Below are 21,575 nucleotides of genomic sequence, written 5' to 3'. Positions count from 1 at the left end.
CCAGGAATTCACTGCAGTTGTGTGAGGGTTAGTGTCCACAGGGTCAGGAGATCTGGCCCTGACCAAAACTAGAAAGAGACGGAAGCCGGGCCCCCCACACAAAAGAGAAAGGGCCATCCAGACCATTGCATAGCTGAAGAAGGAGAAAAAGATGTAAGAACATGCATGTGGATTTCACTATAAACGGAGCTTCCATTTGGTACACAGCGGCCACTGGAATTCTTTCATAATGGCTCCTTTCTCTACAATAAACTTCCTTATCTGAAGTTCTGGATTCTTCTGTGCCTGTTAGTTGTTTCTAGTCTAGCCTGCTGGGGAGAAGCCTGGTTAGTCACCTCGTCCATCTTGCATTTATTTCCAGTTAGAAGTTAGCAAACCTTGGAAACACAAACAGGGATTTCAGAAGGTGGGAAGCGAGCCATGCTGTCTGCTGAAGGACCAGCTCATGTTTGCAGACTGAGGTGGGTGGGAAACATGAAAATAGAGGGTTTCTTCCACTTGTTGCCTAGACAGGAATGACAGGTCCCAGCTTCACTGAGGTGGCTGAGAGGAAAAGGATCGGGGACCCATCCTTGAGACAGGGCGCAAAATGACACTGCCAACAAAAGCAGAGCTTCCCTTACTCTTGTCATGAGTGAAGGTGTTCCAGTCCTCCTGGGAGTCCTTCTGCTTCTTTAGAACCACCAGCTTCCCACCTTCCACATCCACGCTTAGGGTGTACTTTTGTGATTTCCCGATTTTGGTGAGATCGCCCAAGGTCAGGTCCAGCTTCACCTGAAAGCACGCATTGCCGTGAGACGCTTTCTGACCCACACGGCTGTCTGTGTTGAATGGAGCAGAGGACAGCAAAAGCAAGGACAGGGAGATGGAGAGATGGGTGGGTGGACAGAAAGAAACCGGGCAGCCACCCTCCAACACAAGGCAGAGCTGCAGATTCATCTCCTGCTCTACCCAACGCTTGAGGAGAAAATAAGAAACAGACGAATTACAAAGAATCATCTGCCTCCCTGTGATGGGGCCCTGCTGGGACTACCATGCCCAGAATTCTCAGCCAGCAGGGTGGACCGAACACCTGCAGAGAGATTTTACCATCTAGTTTATGAGCCCCACAAAAGGAGCCCCAATTTCCACCCAGCTGAGAAACAGCTGTCATTTGAGCCTCAGGAAGAATTGCTTAAATGCTGCCCGATACTTTGCAGGCTTCAGGGGTTAAAAAACCAGATCCCCACCCAGCCTTATGCTCCTCTTCGTAACGGCTTACCTCGAATGTCTGAACGGGGATGCTCTTTGCTTTGCGGAAACAGGGTTGAGCCAGTCCAGGCTGGGCAGCGGAGCTCATGTCCTGGAGAGCTTTCAGGGCCTACCACAGAGAGAGAGGCAGCTCTGAACACGCCCTGCACATCAACATCCTCGTGCTGTTAACTGGCCCCATTTTTTTAGCAGCACACGAAATTGTTCAGCCCCCTTTTTCACTCCTCCTAATTCTGCTCCAAGGAATTTCAAAGATTGGAGAGGTCGCCATCTTTCCAAATGTCCATCGGCTTTGTGGGTCCGTTTATCATCCCTGGTAGGGAGTGTTAATTCTCTCTGCCCCACCATCACTTGGTCCATGAAATTCTAATGAGACTTTCCCTGTCTGCGCCCACCAGAAGCTGGCTAAGGATGATGGACGTGTAGTCTAATTTGCAGAAAGCACCCAGTTGGGATGGCTGGTCTAACTGCTCAGGCTAAAACACCTGAAAGCTCTCCCTTACATACTAACGATTCCCAATCTGCTAGCAGAGCCTGAACTCCAGGGTGGGCCTTGCCTCAAGCACATAACCATCACCTTCCTTGTGTGGTTGTGTGAAGTAAAGACGCTGTTTGCTGCACAAGTCAGACTGACTCACCAAGCAGAAGTGTAATATTTCAGAAGGATGACATGCAATTCATCCTTGTGCAATGCCACCGGCCCTTTCTGTCTTACCCTGCTTGTAGTTTTTGGTGCCCATATTCCCTGGGGGCTCTGCCAAGCCCACTGGCAGCTTCCCCTAGGCCCCCTGCCCTCCCTTCCCTCATGGAAACAAAACTGTAATCAGTCAAAAGCAAGTGGAGAGCTACATTCTGCTGTCTGACAGGGCTGTAATTTATTCCCACCAAATTACCAGGCAATTGGAAGCCCCAGGCAATGGATCGTGCCAGCTAGAGAAAGTTCTGAAGCCCTTGGAGAGCAGATCCTGCCTGGCTCCTTGGGGTGAGATCAAACTTTGGGGGTCATGAAAGCTGCCTGAAGAGGCACTTGGGAGCTCCTAAGCCAGGGATAAAGGTGGATGAGGATAGGAGAACGCTCACCTTCTTCTCAATATTGGAGAGGAAGTCCTTCAAGATGGACAGCTTCAGGACCAAACTGTCCAACTCCTGCTCTCCTGTTTGTCCAGCAGTCTGGAAACCACAAGATGGAGTTTTGAAAAACAAAGATTCCAGATGGGGCCTACAGGACCCTGATAGCCCCAAGGTGCCAGAATCAAATTCCACCCTCAAACTGTGCCCAAATGCTCCAGGTCACCTTCTAAAGCCCCTGAGTTCATCCTCACAGATCACAAGACAGCTGTGAGCAAAGAGACTTCTGCCTAGGGCTGTCTGCTGCGGGGCAGGGAGGGAGTCAAGATGGCTGGTCATTTGGCAGCCATGCAAAATCCCATGCCATACAAGTTATTGTCGCCTTAATTTGGGGAAGAGGAGGCCAAAGAAATAGAAAGCCAGCCCTCCATCCCATTTATTGATGGGGCTTATAGCTTTTCCACCAATACAGACAATGAAATCAAAACACAGAAACATACGAAGAACACAACCATGATAACAGAAGACCTCTAATAATCCTGATATCACTTATGAAAAACTTACTTATTATGCATTGAAGGATTGCCCAGATAAAAATGTTCTCTCCCTGCCCTCCCACCAGCCGAAGAACACCCTTGGTGGGGACTCTCAAGGAGGAGAGGGCCATGTCCCCACCTCGCTGCTGGCCTCCTCCTTGGTCTTCTGAGTTGCTGGGGAGAAAGGACTCAGCAGCTCAGCGACAGGGATTTCAGAGAAACGCATAGTGTATTTTTCAAGCAAAATGCAGCGATTTGCAGATAAGACTCACGCCAACTCTAGCCCCAGAGAAAGCTGCATTCTAAGGAAATATTTAGGCAGTGTTACATAGGAAGATATTTCACTGGATCTCAGGATCCTAGGGTTGGAAGGACCCTTGGAGGTCTTGTAGCCCATCCCCTTGCTCAGGGAGGGATCCTCAGATCACTCCAGAGAAGCAACGGCCTGAACTCCGCTTGAAACCTCTAGTGATGGAGTCCTCACAACTCCAGGAGGCCAGTTGATCTGTTGCTTCATAGCCTACATTAGGGAAAGTGTGGTTTCCCCACATGACGCAATACATTCTCCGCCCTACAGTAGGGAGGGAAGAGCTTGGGCCAAGGGAGCCCTCCAAAGACTAAAGACCAGATCAAAGGAAATGCTGTCACTCCCCCGAGGCCCCTCGGGGCTAGAAGCCCCGTGCATTGACCAGACCTGGAAAAGTCCCCCTTCCCCGGGTCATCTTGGTGGCCCTTCCATCTCCGACCAGCGACGTTTACCTGCTGCAGGATCCGAGAGACCATTGGGGAGCTCTGCTGGTCAAACACCTTGGACAAGATCTCCAGGCCCGATAAGACTTTGTCCACCTCACTGGAAGGACAAGAGCCAGTTGCACAGATTAGTCAGCCTCCTGCTGCATGCAGACACCCTGCACTGGGCTCCAATCCAGGCCCCTTTGCAGAAGACTCTATTTCCTCCCTGCTCTGATTTCCCCCCATTTTTGGTGTTCCACAACTACTGACCACACTCATCTGCCCTGAGCTGTCTTGGCAGGAGCCTCCGTAGGGTTTTCTCCTGAAGAAACAGTGGGCTTTCCCTGGCTCTCCTGATGCCATCCCCAACTGGGTACCTTCCAGATCTATTGGGATCAAAGGACCAGGATGTCCCCCCGGTACAGCTGGGAATTCTGGGAATTGCAGTCCAACACATTTGGAGGGTTCTTCAGAGGAAGAACATTTACATTCTGGAAAACGACTTTGCACGGATGGGGTAACTATCCTGAACCCCCACTGCCGTGGTCTACGGAGAGGAAGTGCATCGTCTGCATTGATCAAAACCCCGGCTCAGCCCCTGAAGAGCTCTCCCGTGAAGGCTGACGTTGGCCAAAGAGCGAGAGACAGCCTGCCATTTTCTCTCCCACCCCTGTGATAATTGCTCTAAAATGTTACACCCGCAATTTCTAACTGGAAACAACACTAAAGCAAAAATGCAAAACGGTATTCAAATATGCCATTCGGCATATTGCGCTAAATAAGCAAATTCCAGCTTAGCCTTGGAAACGGTACATCTAGCCAAACAAGTTATTTCTGTGTGGCCGCAAACAGCTCCAGCTCGCTGCAGAGAAGCCCCACGCTTGGACTCGGAAAGAGTCACCGTTTCCCGCTTCAGGGACCACCCCGTGCCCTGAGCGAGATCCCTCCCGCTCGCTGCCCTCGGGCTGCGCTTTCCTTCTCACCTGTGCAGGCGTCTGCAGGAGGTGACGAGAGTCTTGTTCAGGTGGGGCAGGTTGCTGGCTCCCCCCCTGACCGCCTCCAAGTCCAAGGAGTAGCTCCCTTTCAAGTATTCGTGGGAAATGGTGCTGAGCCCATTGGCGGTGCTGGAAGACAAAAGAGCCCGGCTGGTTACGCTGGTTTGTGGCCGCAGCAAAGATTTGACTGAGCTGAGCCGGCTCACGCTCAAGCGCCTTGCGGTGGCAGGAAATACCATTTTCCATCCGGGGTCCCTGCAGACCCTGGTAGAACAGCCAAGCCACCCTGAGTGAACAAAGAGAGACCAGGGTCCTGCGAGAAAAAACCCTTCAGAGGTAATAAGCAAGGAAGTCCAGATCTGGATGCCTAAGGGGCCCAGTCCAGAGAAGGTGGACACGTCCAGGATGACTGAATCTGGGTTTCTGCCTCAGCAGGGGGTTGGGATGGATGGCCTCAAGGACTCCTTCCTACTCTAGAAAGCAGTGAAATGTCCGGGATACACGCCCTGACTCCTGCCTGTCCAATGTCTGTCTCTCTGCCCAAGTTGGTATCTATCAATGCCCAACAGCGATGCCAATCTCATAATGCCCTTATATAAACCAACGGTGGAATCGCATCGGGAATATCGTGTGCAGTTCTGGTCGCCGCACCTCAAAAGGGGTAGAGAGGAGCTGGAGAAGGCTCAGAGGAGGGCTACTAAGACGGCCCAGGGGTTGGAAAGGCTGCAACGCTAGGACTTTCAAATCTAGAGAGGAGGAGGAGGAGAGGGGACACGATGGAGGTGTGCAAAATTGTGCATGGTGTTGATAAAGTGGACAAGGAGAGAAGGTCTTTCTCCCTTCCCATAATACTAGAACCGGAGGACACCCAACAGAATTGAATCCTAGAGGAATCAGGCAAGACAAAAGGTTTCTCTTTACGCAGTGCATAATTCAACTCTGGAATTCACGACAAGGTGTGGGACTGGCTTCCAAAGAGGGTAGGACCGGTTCAAGGAAGCCCTGGCCTGGACGGCAGTGGGGCTGCCTCTGAAGGGCCTCCGCTGGAGGAGGCGGGCGGGGGTCCCATCCCGCAGGGCAGGGCTTCGCTTCTTCCCCTTGTCTCTTCAGCACGTGGCTCTGCGTTACCTTTCAAGAGCTCTGTCCTGCACAGCAGGGGTGTTTGTCATCAGGATGGAAGCACTGCTGCCAACAGGCACGCTGGTGGAGCCCGAGCGAGGTGGCAAGGGGGGCTTCTCATCCTCGCCATCTGCAAGACCAAAAGCCAGCTGAGAACGGCCTTCCCAGACACAAGCAGCAGAAGCGACCCCAGGAAACGGCCCTGAGCTGGAAAGGACCACCCGGGCGGGCTAGTGGGAACGGGAGATCTCTCCCAAGCTTTGCAGCCACGCATCCAAAGGGAACAGACAGAAGAGCTCGGTGTGCGTGCACACGCACGTGTGTCGCAAGCCCCAGGAGTTTCATTACCAAGCGGGGGGTGAGAACATCGCCAGCCCCACTTCTCCCCCCACAGCCCTCACCTGCCCACGGATGAGAGGGAGGGAAAGAGAGCCGCCCAACAGCACCTTCTAAGTGCTGGCGTTATGGCCTTCAGGATGGGGACCTGCACGCGAGTCCCACGCTCCCAGCGCAAGACGCCAAGGCCTGCTGGGAGCGGGCGCAAGACGCCAAGGTTCAGCTGGGCGCTCGCTGCCCCCTTGACCCGCTGCCTGCCGGCTTGATCCCAAGTGCAGGACTGGGGCACCGCGCGGGTGGGTCGGGAAGGGCGGATCGGTACCCGAGTAGTCCCTCTCCTCCGCGTTCTCCTTCTCCTTCTCCCGCTCCACAGGGAAGAGCAGGGTACAGGCCAGGCCCTGGTTTGGCTGCAGATAGAGGGCAATGAGGTCGCTCAAGGTCTTGAAGCGCCGCACCGGGACTCCCTGCGAGGTCTGCGGGGAGAAAAGGACGCCGTCCAGCAGGCAGAGGACCTGAGGCCGCTGGGCTCGGCCTCATGGAGGGCCGCCCGCGTGTGAAAAGAGCGGACACCCAGTTCCCATCTACCGGGGCCCTGGGCTGTGACGGCTGGGGTGCCAGATGGGGGCGCCCCAAGCAGAGAACCAGCTGTTTATGGCTCTGCATCATCTACGAGCATCAGGCGGTTACGGCTTATTCACCACCCACAGCTTTGTTCTGAATTTAGCTGCTGAGGGGCAAGGCTTGAAAATCAACCCCCTTCCATCATTGCTGCCGAGATACTTTGGGGCGCATCGCTTGGGAATTCTGGGAGTTGTAGTCCCGCACCTCTGGATTCTGTCTGGAGGAAGCCCCACCTTCTGCCCGCCCAGAAGGGGGAGCCAGAAACCCCCATCCAGGCTTTGCTTGGCACAAGCTGTTTCTAACTCAGGCGCTGAGCGGGCAGGTTGGCTTCACGGGTCTCCCAAACACAGGAAGCTGCACCCCTGGCGCTCCCCAAGGGGTGGGCAGGCACGAGAGAGCAGGGCTGCTCCCCCGAAGGGACCCTGTCCTCGGGGCTCCACGTATCACACAGTAGTACACCCGCACCCGGAGAGGAGAAAGCAGGGACCGATGAATCTGCTGCAGTCACATCGTCTCCCATTAAGTCAGCTGGATCGGCAGCCATCAAGCTGTACAACCCCCCACCTCCCCCCCCAAAAAGGGGTTCCCATTATGGCCCAACATTGCTCTCCATCAAGAATTTCGCCACAGAAGAAGTGCTTCTAGGTCCCGGAGGCCAGGGAGGGCGCAACCCCCCGCTAGCGGCACCTACTTCCTTCTCTGGGGTTCAACCCCACCCACTGAGGGGACCCTGAAGAAAAAGCCCCCGAGACAAACAAAAGAACTCTGGGAATGAAAGTCATCCCCCGCCCACGCACCCGCCCACCCACCGACCCCTGGCATGCAAATGGCCTCCTCTGGCTAATCTCGTAGCTTCCTTCAGTTCAGCAGTAAAGTGCAAAGTGGGGGGGGGCGCTCCTTTTGTCCCACTCCCCCCTTCAATGCTTCTGAGCCTGAAGCCTTTGCTGATTGACTGCCAGTGCTCGGAGCAGCACAGTCGGGGTGCCCAGGAAGGCGGGTCTTCTGTCGAGAGCCACCAGCAGGAACCCTTGGAGAGGATGGGCGTTATTCTCTGGGGGCCTGGGGGTCAGAACCGGGCAGGGCCCCCCAAGCACTCTGGGCTCATTAACTCACAACTGTCTTTTCCGTAAAGAGGGCAAATGGTGACTGTCCAGTCCCTGATCTCTTCCAGGGGGGTCAGAAAAGAATCCTAGAGTTGGGCGTCCCTTGAGGACATCTAGTCCAACCCTTTGCTCAGTCCAAATGAAAGCATCTGTGACCAATGGCGGCCTAGCTTCTGCCTGAGCACAGCTGGAAAGGGATCCTGTGGCCTCCCCGGCGTTACGGCCAGGGAGATTTTACACCCACCGCCGCCCCTGGGCCGGAGAGACCGAGGCCACTCTCCTAACGTGGGCACAGAAACGGGGCTGAGGAGAAGGATGAAGTCCGCTGCACCGGAGAGCATCTCTCTGGATGCCCCAAACTGGCCACGCTTTCCCCCTCGACTGAGCTCCATGTGGTCCCTTTTCCTCACTGCTTGGTGGGAAACAGAAGCTCATCGGGAGGTACCTGGGGAAGAGCAAGGACAGGTGAGAAAGAGCGCGTGGGAAAACCTTTGCGGCCACGTTGAGAGGCAAACCGAAGGGACGCCTCAACCCAAATATTTTTTGCAAAGCTTGCCCCACGTTACTGAACAGAGGAAACCTAGGGAGAGGTTCTTGCAGCTCTGTGGTTGAGAAGGTGCTCTGAAAGCAGTTGCACCCCACCTTCCCTGTTCTGCAAAGGTGCCCCTGCCAGAGCCCCAGAGAGTCTTCCAACGGGCTGGCAGGGGGTTATGGGAACTGTAGTGCCACACCCCTAGGGGGCATGAAACCGGGAAGTACCAGACTAAAAACCCCAAGGATTTAACCCACCCAAAGCTCCTGGCTCATTGCGAGGCTTAACCCCCAGAACTGCCCCATATCAGAATGCTCCCGCTTGTGTGAACATCAATGTCTGGGTGCCCCCCTCCTGCCCCGTCCCCAGGCGCCTGGGATAAAGGAGAACAGGGGCAGAAGCCATCTGCCCCAGAATGAAGCACAACCAGACCTTCTTGCACGTAGCTGTTTCTGTCCTGGCCTCCGCCCCCCACCTCCTTCCAGATGTGCTGAGGCTACGACTCCCAGCTCATCTGGAGAATGCCTGGCAGCAGAAGGCAGCTCTCCCCTTCACAGCCCAGGGTGCCCCTCTTCCACAGTGGCTCTCGCACGTCAAGCCTGCATTAACCCCCCTGAGCCCAAACCCATCTTGGCAGCTGCTGCGTGGACTGGGTCTACTTGGGCTCCCTCCCTCTGGAACTGGGAATATCATGCAGCCCTGGGGTGGAAGCAACCTCCTTTCCCATTCAGCCCTTCCTTATTCCCAGGTAAACGTGGGCTGATGTGAGGGAGATGTCCAAACCACCTCTCCGGCCTTAGCAAGTTCACTGAGTTTTGACCTGCTGTGGTAAAGAGACAGCTGCCGAGTCCCCACGAGTGCGACGCTCGTAGGATCAGATGGCCCCAAAGAGACCTGTGGAACTTGGCTTCAGATAAAGAGCTGGTTTGTGGAGCAAGGTGGGTGCATATGCTCTAGGTCTCCTTGATTAGATTATGTCATCTATTGGGCTAGGAAATGTGCCTTCTCTGTCACAGCACCTGTCCTGTGGAATCACGTCCCCCAGAAATCTACGTGGCTCCCACCCTGATGATGTTCTGATAGCCTGTGAAAACCTGGCTGTTCTCCCAGGCCTTGGGGTGGGGTGATTATGAGACCCATAGCTTTCTTTTGTGCTTGCGGTATATGGGTTTTTCCCCCCCTTCTGGATGTGCATTATCCATTTCCTATTTTATTGTTTCCTCCTTTTTAAAGTGAAGCTGCCCAGCATTTCTGGAGCCAGGCAGCCTCTAAATTGCATAAATTAAGCGACCTGAAAAGAATCTTCCCTAAACCAGGTTGTAAACGCCTGGGCTCAGAAGCCGAGCAGGGTCTGACTGGATTTATACTTGGAAGGGAGACTGTATGAAATCGCAAGGCTCCGTGCTAAACTGGGAGTTGAAAAAACACCTGGAAGGCAGAGGCAAACCAGCTCTATGTTCAAAGAGAGGCTGGTGAGTCTTCTGTCAGGGATGGTGACGTGAGTTCTGCAGCGGGCAGGCAGCTGGACTTGACTCGTCTCTTCCGACCCTGTGATTCTTCTGTTGCCAGAAAACCACACGGCATTCCTGGGAATTCAGCTCAGCTTGAAGGAGGCTGGATTCTTGGAAAGGCAGAAGCCGCTGAGGTGTGAGGTCAGGAAGTCCACAGAGAGCAACTGGGGACAATTTCGTCACAAAGACAAGGCTTGTAGATCTCCAGGATCAAGGTGTGGAACCCACCATGGGCTAGAAGTTGGGCAATCCACGCTGGCCCCCAAACCTCAGCATCCCTTCTTTCAAAGAGGAGACAGCCAGCCCTTCAAGCTGCCATGGGGGGCTCAGACCAGGAAAACCTGCCTCCCCTGCAACTTCCAGGTGTGCTGGCGTGGCACCTCCTGGGGGTTCTGGCCATCAGGAGGGGGCAGGTTGGAGAAGGCTGTTCTGGAGCCCAAATAAAGAGAAACGTCTTGTCCACCCCAGTTTTTCGTGAAGCAGAGAGCCACAGCCAGGCTCTTCGACCAATCTGCTTGAAGGACATCAAGTTCAGGAAGGCTCACGCTTTCAAGGACCGGAAACCAAGCAGGACTTTCTCTTTGGGGCAGCCCAGGACAAATGGCCAAAGGCCTCACTAACCAGCAGCATAGACCTGGCCTTGGGGCCAACCCCCCCCCCCCGGAACAGCCAATAGGCAAAAAGACAACAATGCAAGGGTGCTGAAGAGCCTAAAACGCAGCTCCGTCAGAGCAGGGAGCCCTGTCTCCCGTGGCACGCAACCCTGATGGCCAACAGCGTTTGCGTTTCTCAAGACAAAAAGCCAGTCAGCCTCTGGAGCACACACAGGCAAGGATAATGGTGGTTCTGGCTTAGCCAGGATGAAGCCAGTCTTTGGGGCGGGCGCTTCCAGGAAGAGGCACTTGCTGGCCCGGTCCGGCCTGGCTCACCTGCCCCCTCGCCACACGGACCAAGGGCAAGCGGCAGGGCTGGCTCAGGAGCCCCATCAGCCCACCCGCTTCCTCTCCACAGCCGGCGCACCCTCTGCCCGCCCTCCTCGCTTCTTCCTGCCTGGCGGGGAGCACAATGAAGTTACTGTTGCCCTATAAATGGGCCGGCCTGGCCTGTCCCCAAGATCAGCAGTGTGTGGGCATCTGCAGGGCTCTCACCCGCTGGGGCTGCCCAAGAGGAGCAGCCGGACCGATTCCACACGCAGAAAGGGAGGAGCGTGACCTAATTTTCTCGGAGTTGCTCGCGCGCGCGGCCCCCGGGCCTCATCCGCCGGACCTCACGAGGGCCTGCTTTTATTCCTCTCGGTCCATTTCCGTGCCAGGGGAGCAATCTTCAGACAAAGCCCAGCGTCGGGGGGGGGGGGCGGTGGCACAAACAGGGAAGACGGAAAGCAGGACCTGAAGGCAGCAGCTTCTCCCGCCTCGAGAATTGCAAAGGGAGGAGCAAGACCTCTCCCGTGCACTTCTTCTGCAACGCTTCAAAGATTAAAACGATTTGGCGCGCCGTTTGCTCCAGCTAAAGGTTAAACAGAGTCCTTTACAGGGCAGGACGTTACCAACAGCACACAGTAATCCTCCAAGTGTTTACCCAGAAATCAGTCACACCCCAGTTTCCAACTTTTCGGCTGTTGTCGTAAACACACCTCCTAGGCACCGTTTCCACTGAATGCCACGGAAGCGCACAACCAGGGGTGTGCAACGCTTTTTACCCCCAAAGCAGGCCCAGAAAAGAGGCCAGGCCGGGGCAAAAATTAAATTTGACCGGCTTTAATTTACCTGCAAAGCACAATCAAAACTAAATGCAGTTAAGAGGACTATTTCTTGCGTGCCACAGGACGGATGGCCATATAAATCTTTGAAATAAAAGAAGTTCTCGTGCATCTCCCTCTGTAGGCATATGAAACATTAGAAATTGGTGGCAACCAAAGGGGTGGGAAGGCCCAGCAAAGCTTTCCAAGGAGCCGAAGCATGCGAGAATTACAGTGAACCTGGTCTAGCCTTCACCCTCCAGGATACGGTGCCCAGAAATGTGTAGTCCAGCAATGCTGGGACTACAGCTCCCAGAATTCCCACCAGGAGATTCCTCCACTGCCATTTCTCCACCACCATCTCCACCAGCCCGTTTGGTCCTGCACTTGCAAAGGGGAGAGCAGCTGTGCCTGGGAAAATCCAGAACCACGGCAGGAGCGACAGCCCTGTCCAAAGCAGGGTTCCTCGGCAACTTTAAGATGGCTGGGGAATTCTGGGAGTTGAAGTCCACATGTCTTAAAGTTGCCAAGGTTGAGAAACGCTGGTCTAAACCACAACAGTGCAAAAGATCACGGCTGGGGAAATGGGGACAAACGGAAAAACTCACCTGGACCGCCAGGAACTCTTCTTCATCTGGCAAAATCCGATAGGTATGGACGTGTTTCTGGAATCTGGGGGACACAGAAAGAAAAAGGTTAAGCATGGCGAAAGCACGAAGTATACCATTTAGAATCAGGCTCCCGTCCTCTGAACGAGTGTTTTTCAACTCCGGCCACTTTAGATGGGTGGACTTCATCTCCCAGAATTCCCCAGACAACAAGCCTACGTATCTTATAGCAAGCCGGCTGGGGAATTCTGGGAGGTGAAGTCCACCCATCTTAAAGTGGCCAAGGGGCAGAAACACTGCTCTAAACAAAGGGAGCCGGAGCTGAACTCTGCTTGCTGCCGCGTCTTCAAAACCCAAGAAAACTGGGGTGGGTCGCCCTCATGTGCGGGTCAGGAACCATGTCCAGAGAAGCCTTCTTCACCTGGGCATGTGCCAGGTGCGTGGGATTATCCCCAACCAGTGGGTGAGGACGCAGGATTGGTAGTCAACATATCTGGAGGTACCAGGCTGGAGAAGGGTGGCTTGCCTTGCCAGGGCGTGCCAGCCAGGGTAGGTGAAGCGTGGAATGCGTCTTCAGCCTCAACAACAACTCTGAGCAGGTTCGGATGAAACTTTGCCCTCAGGAAAGGGAGCATCCAGATCTGGGTGGCACCCCCTTCAGTATATACAAAGCAGGCCTCCCGGCACTGCCCACATTTTTGCAAATAGGAGTCAAATTAGCAACTCCAGGCTCATCCTCCCCCGCCAACGCAGCCAAGGGGATTCTCCCAGCTGTCTCCAAGTGGGGTGGGCACAGAGCAAAGCAGGCGGTCGGGAACTTTTCTGCTAAGTTTGTTCCAAGCCCAAAAAAGCCGCGAGGTTTCAGGGCAGGCGAGAGAAGACGGGCAGGAGCCAGATAGGTTCAGCTGCGACCCAAACAAAAGCTTAGGCGGCAGGGAGGGACGGTGCAATCACGCACCGTTCCTCCAGCCAGCAGGGACGGGTGAGGCCAGCCTGCCGCCCCACGTAACAGCACAGGTGCTGCTACGAGAGGGCACAGGCTGGCATTCCTGGCGGGGAGGCAGCTCCCGTTGTGCCCTGGCAGAGCTCAGAGGAGGCTGGCCAGAGACACCACGAGAGTCCTCAGAGGGTGGTGGCTGCGTCCTGCCCAGAGACGCTTGCCGCCTGCAGCAGGCCACGTCTTCTCACAGAAAGGGAAGGGCCCCGCTGCGGAGCACGGGCTCCCTGGCTGGGCAAAGGCTCGCCCGGCTGGACGGCATGCAGCGAGAGGGCCCCCCCTCGGCCACTTCCTTCTCTTCTCAGCCCCCAGACTTGCAGCCTGCGGCGCAGTGGGATCGAGCAGCCTGAAACACCAAGGGGGGCCCTGCTTTTCCCAGATGGGGCCCGCGGCCCCTGACAATCCCGCCAAGACCGCCTGCGGAAGGGTAGGCAGGGCCCCGCAAAGATAATGCCAATTTCATTGCGTTTCAATTACTGTAATTAAATCTAGTTAATACATTCACATGCTACGATTTTATGACAGCCCAAATGAACACCCCCCACCCAGCACTATGAGCAACAGGGCCGCCTGCAACAACCTGAACCTTTTTGCTGAAGCCCAACACCTTTGGGGTTATTTCCCCCCAGACATTTTGTGGCCAGGGTGGGTAAGGTCCTCAGGGCAGGGGAGAGCGGGGTTGGCTGGCTGTTGATCTTCCTGCAGCCAAGAAGAAACCGGGTCAAGGAACCATCCAGGCAGAAACCACCAAGACTGGCCGGGTGAGCGACTAGATACGAACTGCCAGCCAAGCCCACTCCCCCGTCCTGAGGACGCTACCCAGCCTGGTAGCGAAATGTCTGCAAGCAAACCAGAGAACATCAAGGGCTCAGCAGTTCAACCCGAGTTACAGATACCCCTTCTCCTAATCTTAGCAGCAGGTCCTCTGCTGTCGTAAGAGAGGCAAAGGAGGCGGAGGGGTCGCGGTGGTCCCCATTCCAGCAAATGGAGGAGAGGAAAAGGAGGGGTTGCAAGCATCCGCTGGACCCCCGTTCTGATTCCCCCTCTGGCTAGAAGACTTTCTTTCTTCCTGGCAGCCCCCCAAATGATTCCAAGCTCCCCACTTCCCCGGTTGGTCTCTCCAAGGGCCAAGCTCCCCACCCCCCAGGATCCCCCCGCAAGGTCAGGAGGAAAAAGAGCCTTCTAGGTTTCTGAGATACCAGACGTGACTCAACAAGGAGGGACTCTGAGTCAGCAGCGGCAAAAGGAAAAAGTTCTCGGATGCCCCTTGAATGTCTTCGCCGGCACGTCCCCAGCTTACCCCTGCTGGTGGATTTCATTTATTTTTTATTTATATCCATTGGCATGGCTGCCCGCCTCACCAGTGGAACTCTGGGTGGCTAACCAGAATTAAAGTACAACTTGGTGCCCTCCAGATGTGCAGAACCCAAGGATCCCATGGCCTCTGGCCAGGCTGGTGGGGAGGATGGCCCTTGAACAGATCTGGAGGAGACCCGTTGGGGAAGGGACTGCAGGCACTACCCAGACTTAGACAACCTTTCCCAGGACTCGATTCAGCAGCACTTGACTAGGCTCTAGGCTCACACTCAGCTCAAGGCCCCCCCACAGACAACTCCCCCCCCCCCAGAAGAATCTTTCATACACACAAGCAGCAGCCAGTCTGAACGGGACGGCGCAATTCCTTCTTTATTGCCATGGTCTCTTTCCAGTGCTCCTTTCTCCCAACCTTGGAGCTGGGAGGCCATGGGTGGTTGACCGCACTGACATCTCTGTCCTGAGAAACGCTGGCTCTCGGCTGAGCTCCCATCCGGGGCTGCTCTGAGCCATGTGCCTCCCTGCTGCCACAAAGCCAGAGATGAGGACGGGAACCCCCAGAGGGACCTTGTTCGGGGCTCCTCCAACGCTCCGGAAGGCCTCTCGAAACACCATTTTGTTCTGCTTCTTTTTACCCTCTCTGCACCGTCACATCTGAGGAACCTCGTAACTGCAGTCTCATGATGTTTTTCCAATTGGCCTGAGAGACCAAAAGGCACTCTTTTCCTTCTCTTCATGCATTTGTAAGAGGGAGATACGCAACTCCGCTTTCCACGTTCTGTTCTGGATCAGAATTTCGAGAGGCGCATTGCAGAGCAACAAAGGCTTGCTTCCTGGGGACGCTGAGGACTAGGCACTTGTTACCCTATCACCCCGCTCTATAGACTGCCTGCCTTCCCTCGTCACCTCTCCAAGCTCAGAGGCAACGGAGCCATGTCTATCTCACCTTCTGACCCAAGAATGCCAGACCCAAACTCCCGCCTGCAAGTCTTTGCCCCGAGTTGCATGGCGGTAGCCAGGAGCCCTTTTCCTTTCCCCGGGAACCACGGAAGGACGCCCAAGTGCTTGAACCAGGGCGACTGCCCCCCAAGGGCTTTGTGACCCTCTGCCACCCTCCATCTGTGAAGCACAACCCGGCTGATGCCAGCCTTGTGCCCCCCTGAGGACCCTCAGTCCTGGGTCTTTGGTTACCGAGCACCCAAGGGCGTAATCCCCGGCAGACAGCGCCGTGCCAGGGACAGCCCGGCCAAGCAGCTGAAGACCAGGCAGACAAAGCCCCATTGTGCTGACCGCGCTGACCCCAGCCGGCTGCCGACTTCAAGGAGGCCAAACTGTCTGTTCTGCCCCCTTCTTTCCCCTGCAAGCCCAAACATGGGGAGCCAGGAGGAGAATGCGCCTCGGGCACGCGCCAAGGAGGCCAAACTGGCCCCTCCCCTCCCTCTTTCCCAGGGCGACTGGAGGGGGGGCAAGGCCACAGCCCATCCCTGTAGGGAAGGGGTGCCCCGAAGGGGATCCCTGGGGTGAGCTGCTTCCTTGGGATTCCTGGGGCCAGCTTTGTCCTTCGAGGCAATGGCTGGATCAGAGCAGGGACCCAAGGTGCTCTTTTCAGTAGGTGCCCCAGCCATCTTCTCCACCCCTGCTCAGGGGGAGAGAGGCCCTGCCTGCCGAGCCCCCTCCCCAGCGGCAGTGAAAAACAATCCCCTCCGGTCTTCAGGGTTACTGCCTCTTGGAGAAAGGCAATTAAATGGCCAATGGAGGGGCCCCGAAGGTCCCTCCGTCGGGCAGAAGAGCCCTTGTGGATGGCTTCTCCAAACCCTCCTCAAAATTGAGAAAGCATTTTCCATGCGTTCCAGCCCCGCAGCTCTGGGACGAGGGTTAAAGCGAAGCAGGGCACCTCGAGGGCTGGAAGAGGGAGGGGCATTTTGGTTTACAGGGTGGCGGCTGCAGCCAAGGGGAGAAACGCCCGCCACCACCTGGGACCGGGACCCTCAGAGGCAGCGGGCTGCCCAGTATCACCGAGCTGAAAGGTCCCTCTGAGGTCATCTAGTCCGGCTCCTGCTCCATGGAGGATCTGCAGAAGCATTTCGGACCAGCGACAGTCCCAAGGACCTGCCCCCCCCCTTCTCAGCCTCTAAAATGGGAGGGCCTGGAGTTTAGCAGCTCACCCTTGGTGCAATTACTCCAAAGCACTACCTCACCCATGGGCCACAGCCACAGATCCTAGCTGCGTTTGCCCTTCAAGTGCACGACCCACCTTCTGCAGGAAGGGAAGGACATGCAGGAAGGGGCATCCTGGCGGCCAAGCACCCCCGCCCCATCCCAGCTCCCTCCTGACTGCCAGCCTCTACCACCCCTGGCAGCACAGCCCGTCCCAGGCTGACCTGGGCTGCCACATACCCAGGACCCGTTGCCAGCCAACAACAGCCAGGGGGTGAAATACCCAAGGTGCCCGACTCAGGGAGACCCACCCGCAGCCAGTCCCTGAAGTGCTTTGGGCCAGTCCCCCTCTCTCTGCCCAGCCCACTCTGTAAGGTTGTTGGGGGGCAATGAGGGGAAGCTGCAGTGTTCCAGATGCCACCTGGAGCTGCGTAAGGGCGCCGGCAACGAAGCGCCCCCCTCTGCGTGGGCCTTGCAAAGGGTTAATGCCCGGGCGTGAGAGAGCCCTTCTCTTCCTGCAGCAGCCCGGATTATTTATAGCTCGGGTGACTTGCTTCCCCATCTGCGCTGGAGGCTCAGTGCCACCGTTGCGTCAGGCGTCAACACAGCCTGTGACTCAGGGAAAAGCACACAGCGGAGAGGCCGGGGGGGGGTCCCTGTGGGGGGGGAGAGGGGGCAGCCTATCTTTAGGCAGCAGCCGGAGGAGCCCTGGCAGCCAGAGGAGAGAGGAACCATCTTCCCTGCGCCCACTCAGGGGAGCCGGGGGGGCTGACCGAGCAGACCAGTCTTGCCCGAGCGCAGACGTGCCAGGCAGACACATGCCCGGAGAGTTCACAAAGGCTCTCGAGGCAGCCAAGTGCCCCGCCAAACCCCAGAGAGCCCTCGTGGGGAGGATCCACATGGACAACCGATGAGGCCGGGCCAGACCGTGAACTCTGGGTTGACCCAGTTCTGGTGTGGCGGTTTCATGCCAGGGACGCGGGACCAAACCAGAGAACCTGGGGGTGCCAAGGCACGGAAGGGTGACTGGCTAACAGGTCCCCGCGGTGAAGAACGCGCCAGCTTGTTATTTCCAGGACCCCGCTGGAAGAGGCCCCGGGGAACATGTTCCTCGGCAACTTTTGTCCCCGGTGCCCCTGGCTGGCCTGTTCCAGCTGAGAGATCTGGAGACGAACAAAAGCGGGCAGCGAAGGAGCCTCTTTCCCTTTTCGAAAGGAAGCAGTTGCCGAGGGGAAGGGAAACGGCCCTCCCTCGCAGACAGAGCTGACCGCCAGCCAGCCGAGCGTGGGGGCCCCTGCACAGCCCCTGGTTCCCAGGCCCAGGCACCCCTGCCCCGGGTCCCTCCTGCCCGCCAGCCTCCACCGCCCCCGGCAGCACAGCCCATCCCAGGCTGCCCGGGTTGCCACACGCCCAGGACCCGTTGCCAGCCGATTCCGCGCCACCAGCCCTCTCCCTCTGTGCCAAATGGCAGATCGCACGACGCCAGAGCAAGGGCCTCTCCTCCCCAGCTCGCCAAGGCTCACGGCTGGTCCTCACGGTCACTGCCCTGATGGACGCTGAGGCTGCAGCCACTTCCCAGCAACGCTCCCGGGAGGAAATGAGCTTCATCCCGCCTTACAGCCTCCCTTCCTTTAAAGTCCCTTCCTTGTGCTTTAAAAGGAGCAAGACCGCCAGGGCAACAGGACCAAGGCAGGCCAGGCCCACCAACCTGACTACTGACTGCTTGCACTACAAAGCCTAGGAGTGTTTAAACATGTGTGCACGTTTGGGGAAAGCCCACGGTCTTCCCTGGTACTAGAACAGCCAGGCACCAGGCAAGCTCCTCTGGGATGGTATTGCACAGAAGGGGGGTCCCCAAGGAAAAGTCCCAACTTTCTGGGGTCCCGCTTGGCCTCTCTGGGCAGGGGCTCCAGGCAAAGGGTCTCTGTCCCCAAATAAGAGGAGAGCGGAGGAGGAGACAACCAGCCGCTAAGCCCTTCAGGGCTTTGAAGGTGCAACCCCCCCCCCCGAGGGGACCCTGGGGCACAGTCTGGTATTCGTTTAGTTCAGGCACTTTTTATTTCCTTCCTTCCTTCCTTCCTTCCTTCCTTCCTTCCTTCCTTCCTTCCTTCCTTCCTTCCTTCCTTCCTTCCTTCCTTCCTTCCATTCATTTTATATAGCCGCCCATCTCAGACCAGTGACTCTGGGCGGCTAACTAATAAAAACAATCAAACAATTAAAACAATACAGAAAATTAAATATAGAGGCAGCCAAGAGATCTTAAGAAACCATTGGTGTCCACACAACCATGAAACGGGGCCCTTTGCAGACTCAGGGCCCCAGCCCCGGGCACAAAGCCAGGTCTTCAAGGCCTTCCAAAAGCCAAGAGGGTCGGAGCCATCCTTATCTCAGGAGGGAGGATGTTCTGTGGGTGCCACAGCGGAAAAGGCACGTCTCCTGGTCCCTGCCAGCCGACATTCCTTGGCTGACGGGACCTGGAGCGTGCCCATCCTGCCAGAGCGGATTGGACAGGTAGAAACAACTGGGAGAAGACGGTCCCTCAGGTGACTCGGTCCCAAGCCATGAAGGGCGTTAAAGGTGACAACCAGCACCTTGAATTGCACCCAGAAACACATTGGCAACCAACACAGCTCCCGAAGCAGTGGGGTTACATGTGCCGAGTAGCCGACACTATTTACGACCCGGGCAGCTGCGTTCTGCACCAGCTGAAGCTTCCGAACGCTCTTCAAGGGCAGCCCCATGTACAGCGCGTTGCAGTAGTCCAAACGGGAGGTCACGAGGGCATGAGTGACAGCGAGTAGAGGTGGGAATGGCTGTTTTGGACCAGCTGAAGCTATCAGGTCACATTCAGAGCAACGCAGCCACCCAGAGCATGAATGACTGATGCCAGGCTGAGGACATCCGGGGCGTATCAGCCAGAGGCCTTCTGCCCCACTGATGGGCCCAAAGCACCCCCAGTTCCTGACTTGAACCCCAGGGACGGGAGTACGACCCCCTCCAAAACCGGAGACCATCACTCAGCCAGATGGACGAAGCACCTGGACTAGGTCCCCCCCGCAAAAGAGACATGCAGATGGATATATCCGGGGGGCGGGAGGGCAAAGCCACATCCTGCGTGTGGAACGGATGTCTCGGGGCCAAGCGTGAACCCCTGCGCCACCTCGGCAATAGCCCCCCAGGAGCAGAATCTCCATCCCATCTCACTCTGAACCCAAACTGAGAGCTCAACTGGGGGGTCCAATTGCACCGTCCCAGTTTGGCACTGGGTCACACTGCTGAGGCTTCTCTTTAACACTGGCTGCCCAGTCAAACAAGAATGGCATCAGAACGGCCACTGAAGGACCAAAAGGAGGGTTTCCCCCAGGGGTGCCCCCAGGGTATAGTAAAAAAAAAAGAAAACCAAGATGCCCGCCACGAAGGTGCGACACACATAAAAAATGGGCGGTGCTTTGATTGCACCATCACAGCTGCCATCTTGACTTTTTTTGACCACGCCCTGCGGGCACCCCCTGGTTTCCCCCAAGAAGAATGGAAAAGTTGGCTTGAAAACTAAATGGCAGGAAGGTCTGGCTTAGCAAACGGAAAATTGAAAAGCAGCATTGAAAGCTATGGTTGAGAGCAGTTTTTTCAAAGTTGGTGACTTGAAGATGTGTGGACTTCAACTCCCAACTTCCCCATGCTGGCTGGGGAATTCTGGGGGTTGAGGTCCACACATCTTCAAGTCACCAGCTTGAAAAACACTCTTCTATAGCTACAATTAAAAGAAAAATCACTGACAGAGTTCAAATTTCAAACAGAGGGTCACTTAAGTTCCTTCACTTAAACCTACTACCCCATGCTTTGCCCTAGAGCAATGCGGCTGGCTTTCCTCTTTAGGGGCATGGCCTTTGGAGTCCTTCTCAAAACGGGATGCCCAGAACAGGAGGCAGTACTGGGGGGCTGGGGGTGCAGCAATGACTTTCTGTGATTTGGAAACTTTACGCCTGTGGACAAAGCTGAAAATTGATTGACCTTTCCGAGCAGCAACGTCAAACTGCTAACTCATAATCAGCTCGTGATCAAGTCGGATATCACAAGGCCCCCCAACTAAGCCATAGGGAGAGAAACCGTTCTATACCGTCAAACCCCACAGAGCGGGGAAGACCAAGGAAGCACGAATTACACAAGATTTCAGACGGTCTAAATGACAGTTTGGGGCAGACGCAGAATCTAGGAGACTCCCAAGTTCCTTTATAGCAAGCTTTGAAACGCTACTTCCTAGATTTCTCCCCACCTGGACCAAGATTGATTAATTGATTGATTGATTTATCCTTCAATTGATTGATTGATTGATTGATTGATTGATCCTTGTCACCGCTCATCTCACTGCGGAGTGACTCTGGGCGGTTTACAGTAAAAATAGAATAAGCATTAATTAAAATAGATCAATATTAATTAATTAAAATATGCTAAACACACACTTCCTTTGTAATACTTCCAAGAGGCAGATGCAAATTAGGCGTTAATAAACTCAGGGAGCATCAAGGTGCCAGCCAGCCCCAGGGTCGGTTGTATCTTTCCTCACCCCACACAAGTTGGCAGAGCCAAGTCTTCAGTTCCCTCCGGAAAATTGGGAGGGTGGGGGCCTGCCTCACCTCTGGGGGGAGAATATCCCCTAATTTGTTTATGGAGTTTCTGAGTTGCTGTTTATAAGCTAAGCTGCCAATAGACTCACCTTCTCTCTCTTCCATTTCTTCCTCAGCCTCCCCACAATCTCTGACAATAGCACTGACTTATTTTTTCCTATTGTGTAACTTTGCACAAATCTCTATTAAATTTCATTCTCTTATTTTTCCACCTACTTTTTTAGCCTACCAAGGTCACTTTGAACTTTGGTTCTGATATTTAGAGGATCATCTAGCTGTCCCACCCTGTCTTATGTCATTTGCAACCTGATAAATATTCTCGCCATGTCTTC

The 21,575-nt window shown here is 55.5% G+C and overlaps 1 protein-coding gene across 2 annotated transcripts in view; it reads right to left on the bottom strand.

The window, feature by feature from the left end:
• Positions 1 to 21,575, bottom strand: part of INPPL1 (inositol polyphosphate phosphatase like 1) — a 53,828-nt gene that overhangs the window by 21,251 nt on the left and 11,002 nt on the right. For both annotated transcript variants that reach the window (XM_088140378.1, XM_088140379.1), the window contains exons 2-9: positions 12,151 to 12,214; positions 6,360 to 6,510; positions 5,711 to 5,831; positions 4,571 to 4,711; positions 3,615 to 3,705; positions 2,332 to 2,421; positions 1,262 to 1,360; positions 624 to 774 (exon numbers count right to left, since the gene is read on the bottom strand). In XM_088140378.1, coding sequence (XP_087996504.1) covers positions 624 to 774; positions 1,262 to 1,360; positions 2,332 to 2,421; positions 3,615 to 3,705; positions 4,571 to 4,711; positions 5,711 to 5,831; positions 6,360 to 6,510; positions 12,151 to 12,214 — 908 coding nt within the window. The remainder of the gene's footprint in view (positions 1 to 623; positions 775 to 1,261; positions 1,361 to 2,331; positions 2,422 to 3,614; positions 3,706 to 4,570; positions 4,712 to 5,710; positions 5,832 to 6,359; positions 6,511 to 12,150; positions 12,215 to 21,575) is intronic.

The sequence above is a fragment of the Python bivittatus genome, unplaced genomic scaffold (genome assembly GCF_059951505.1).
Source record: "Python bivittatus isolate LINGU-HERP-01145 unplaced genomic scaffold, Pbiv_v1 ctg000340_np1212, whole genome shotgun sequence".
Taxonomy (NCBI): Eukaryota; Metazoa; Chordata; class Lepidosauria; order Squamata; family Pythonidae; genus Python; species Python bivittatus.
The sequence above is the reverse complement of the archived record's forward strand: the minus strand, read 5'-3'. Positions and strand labels throughout refer to the sequence as shown.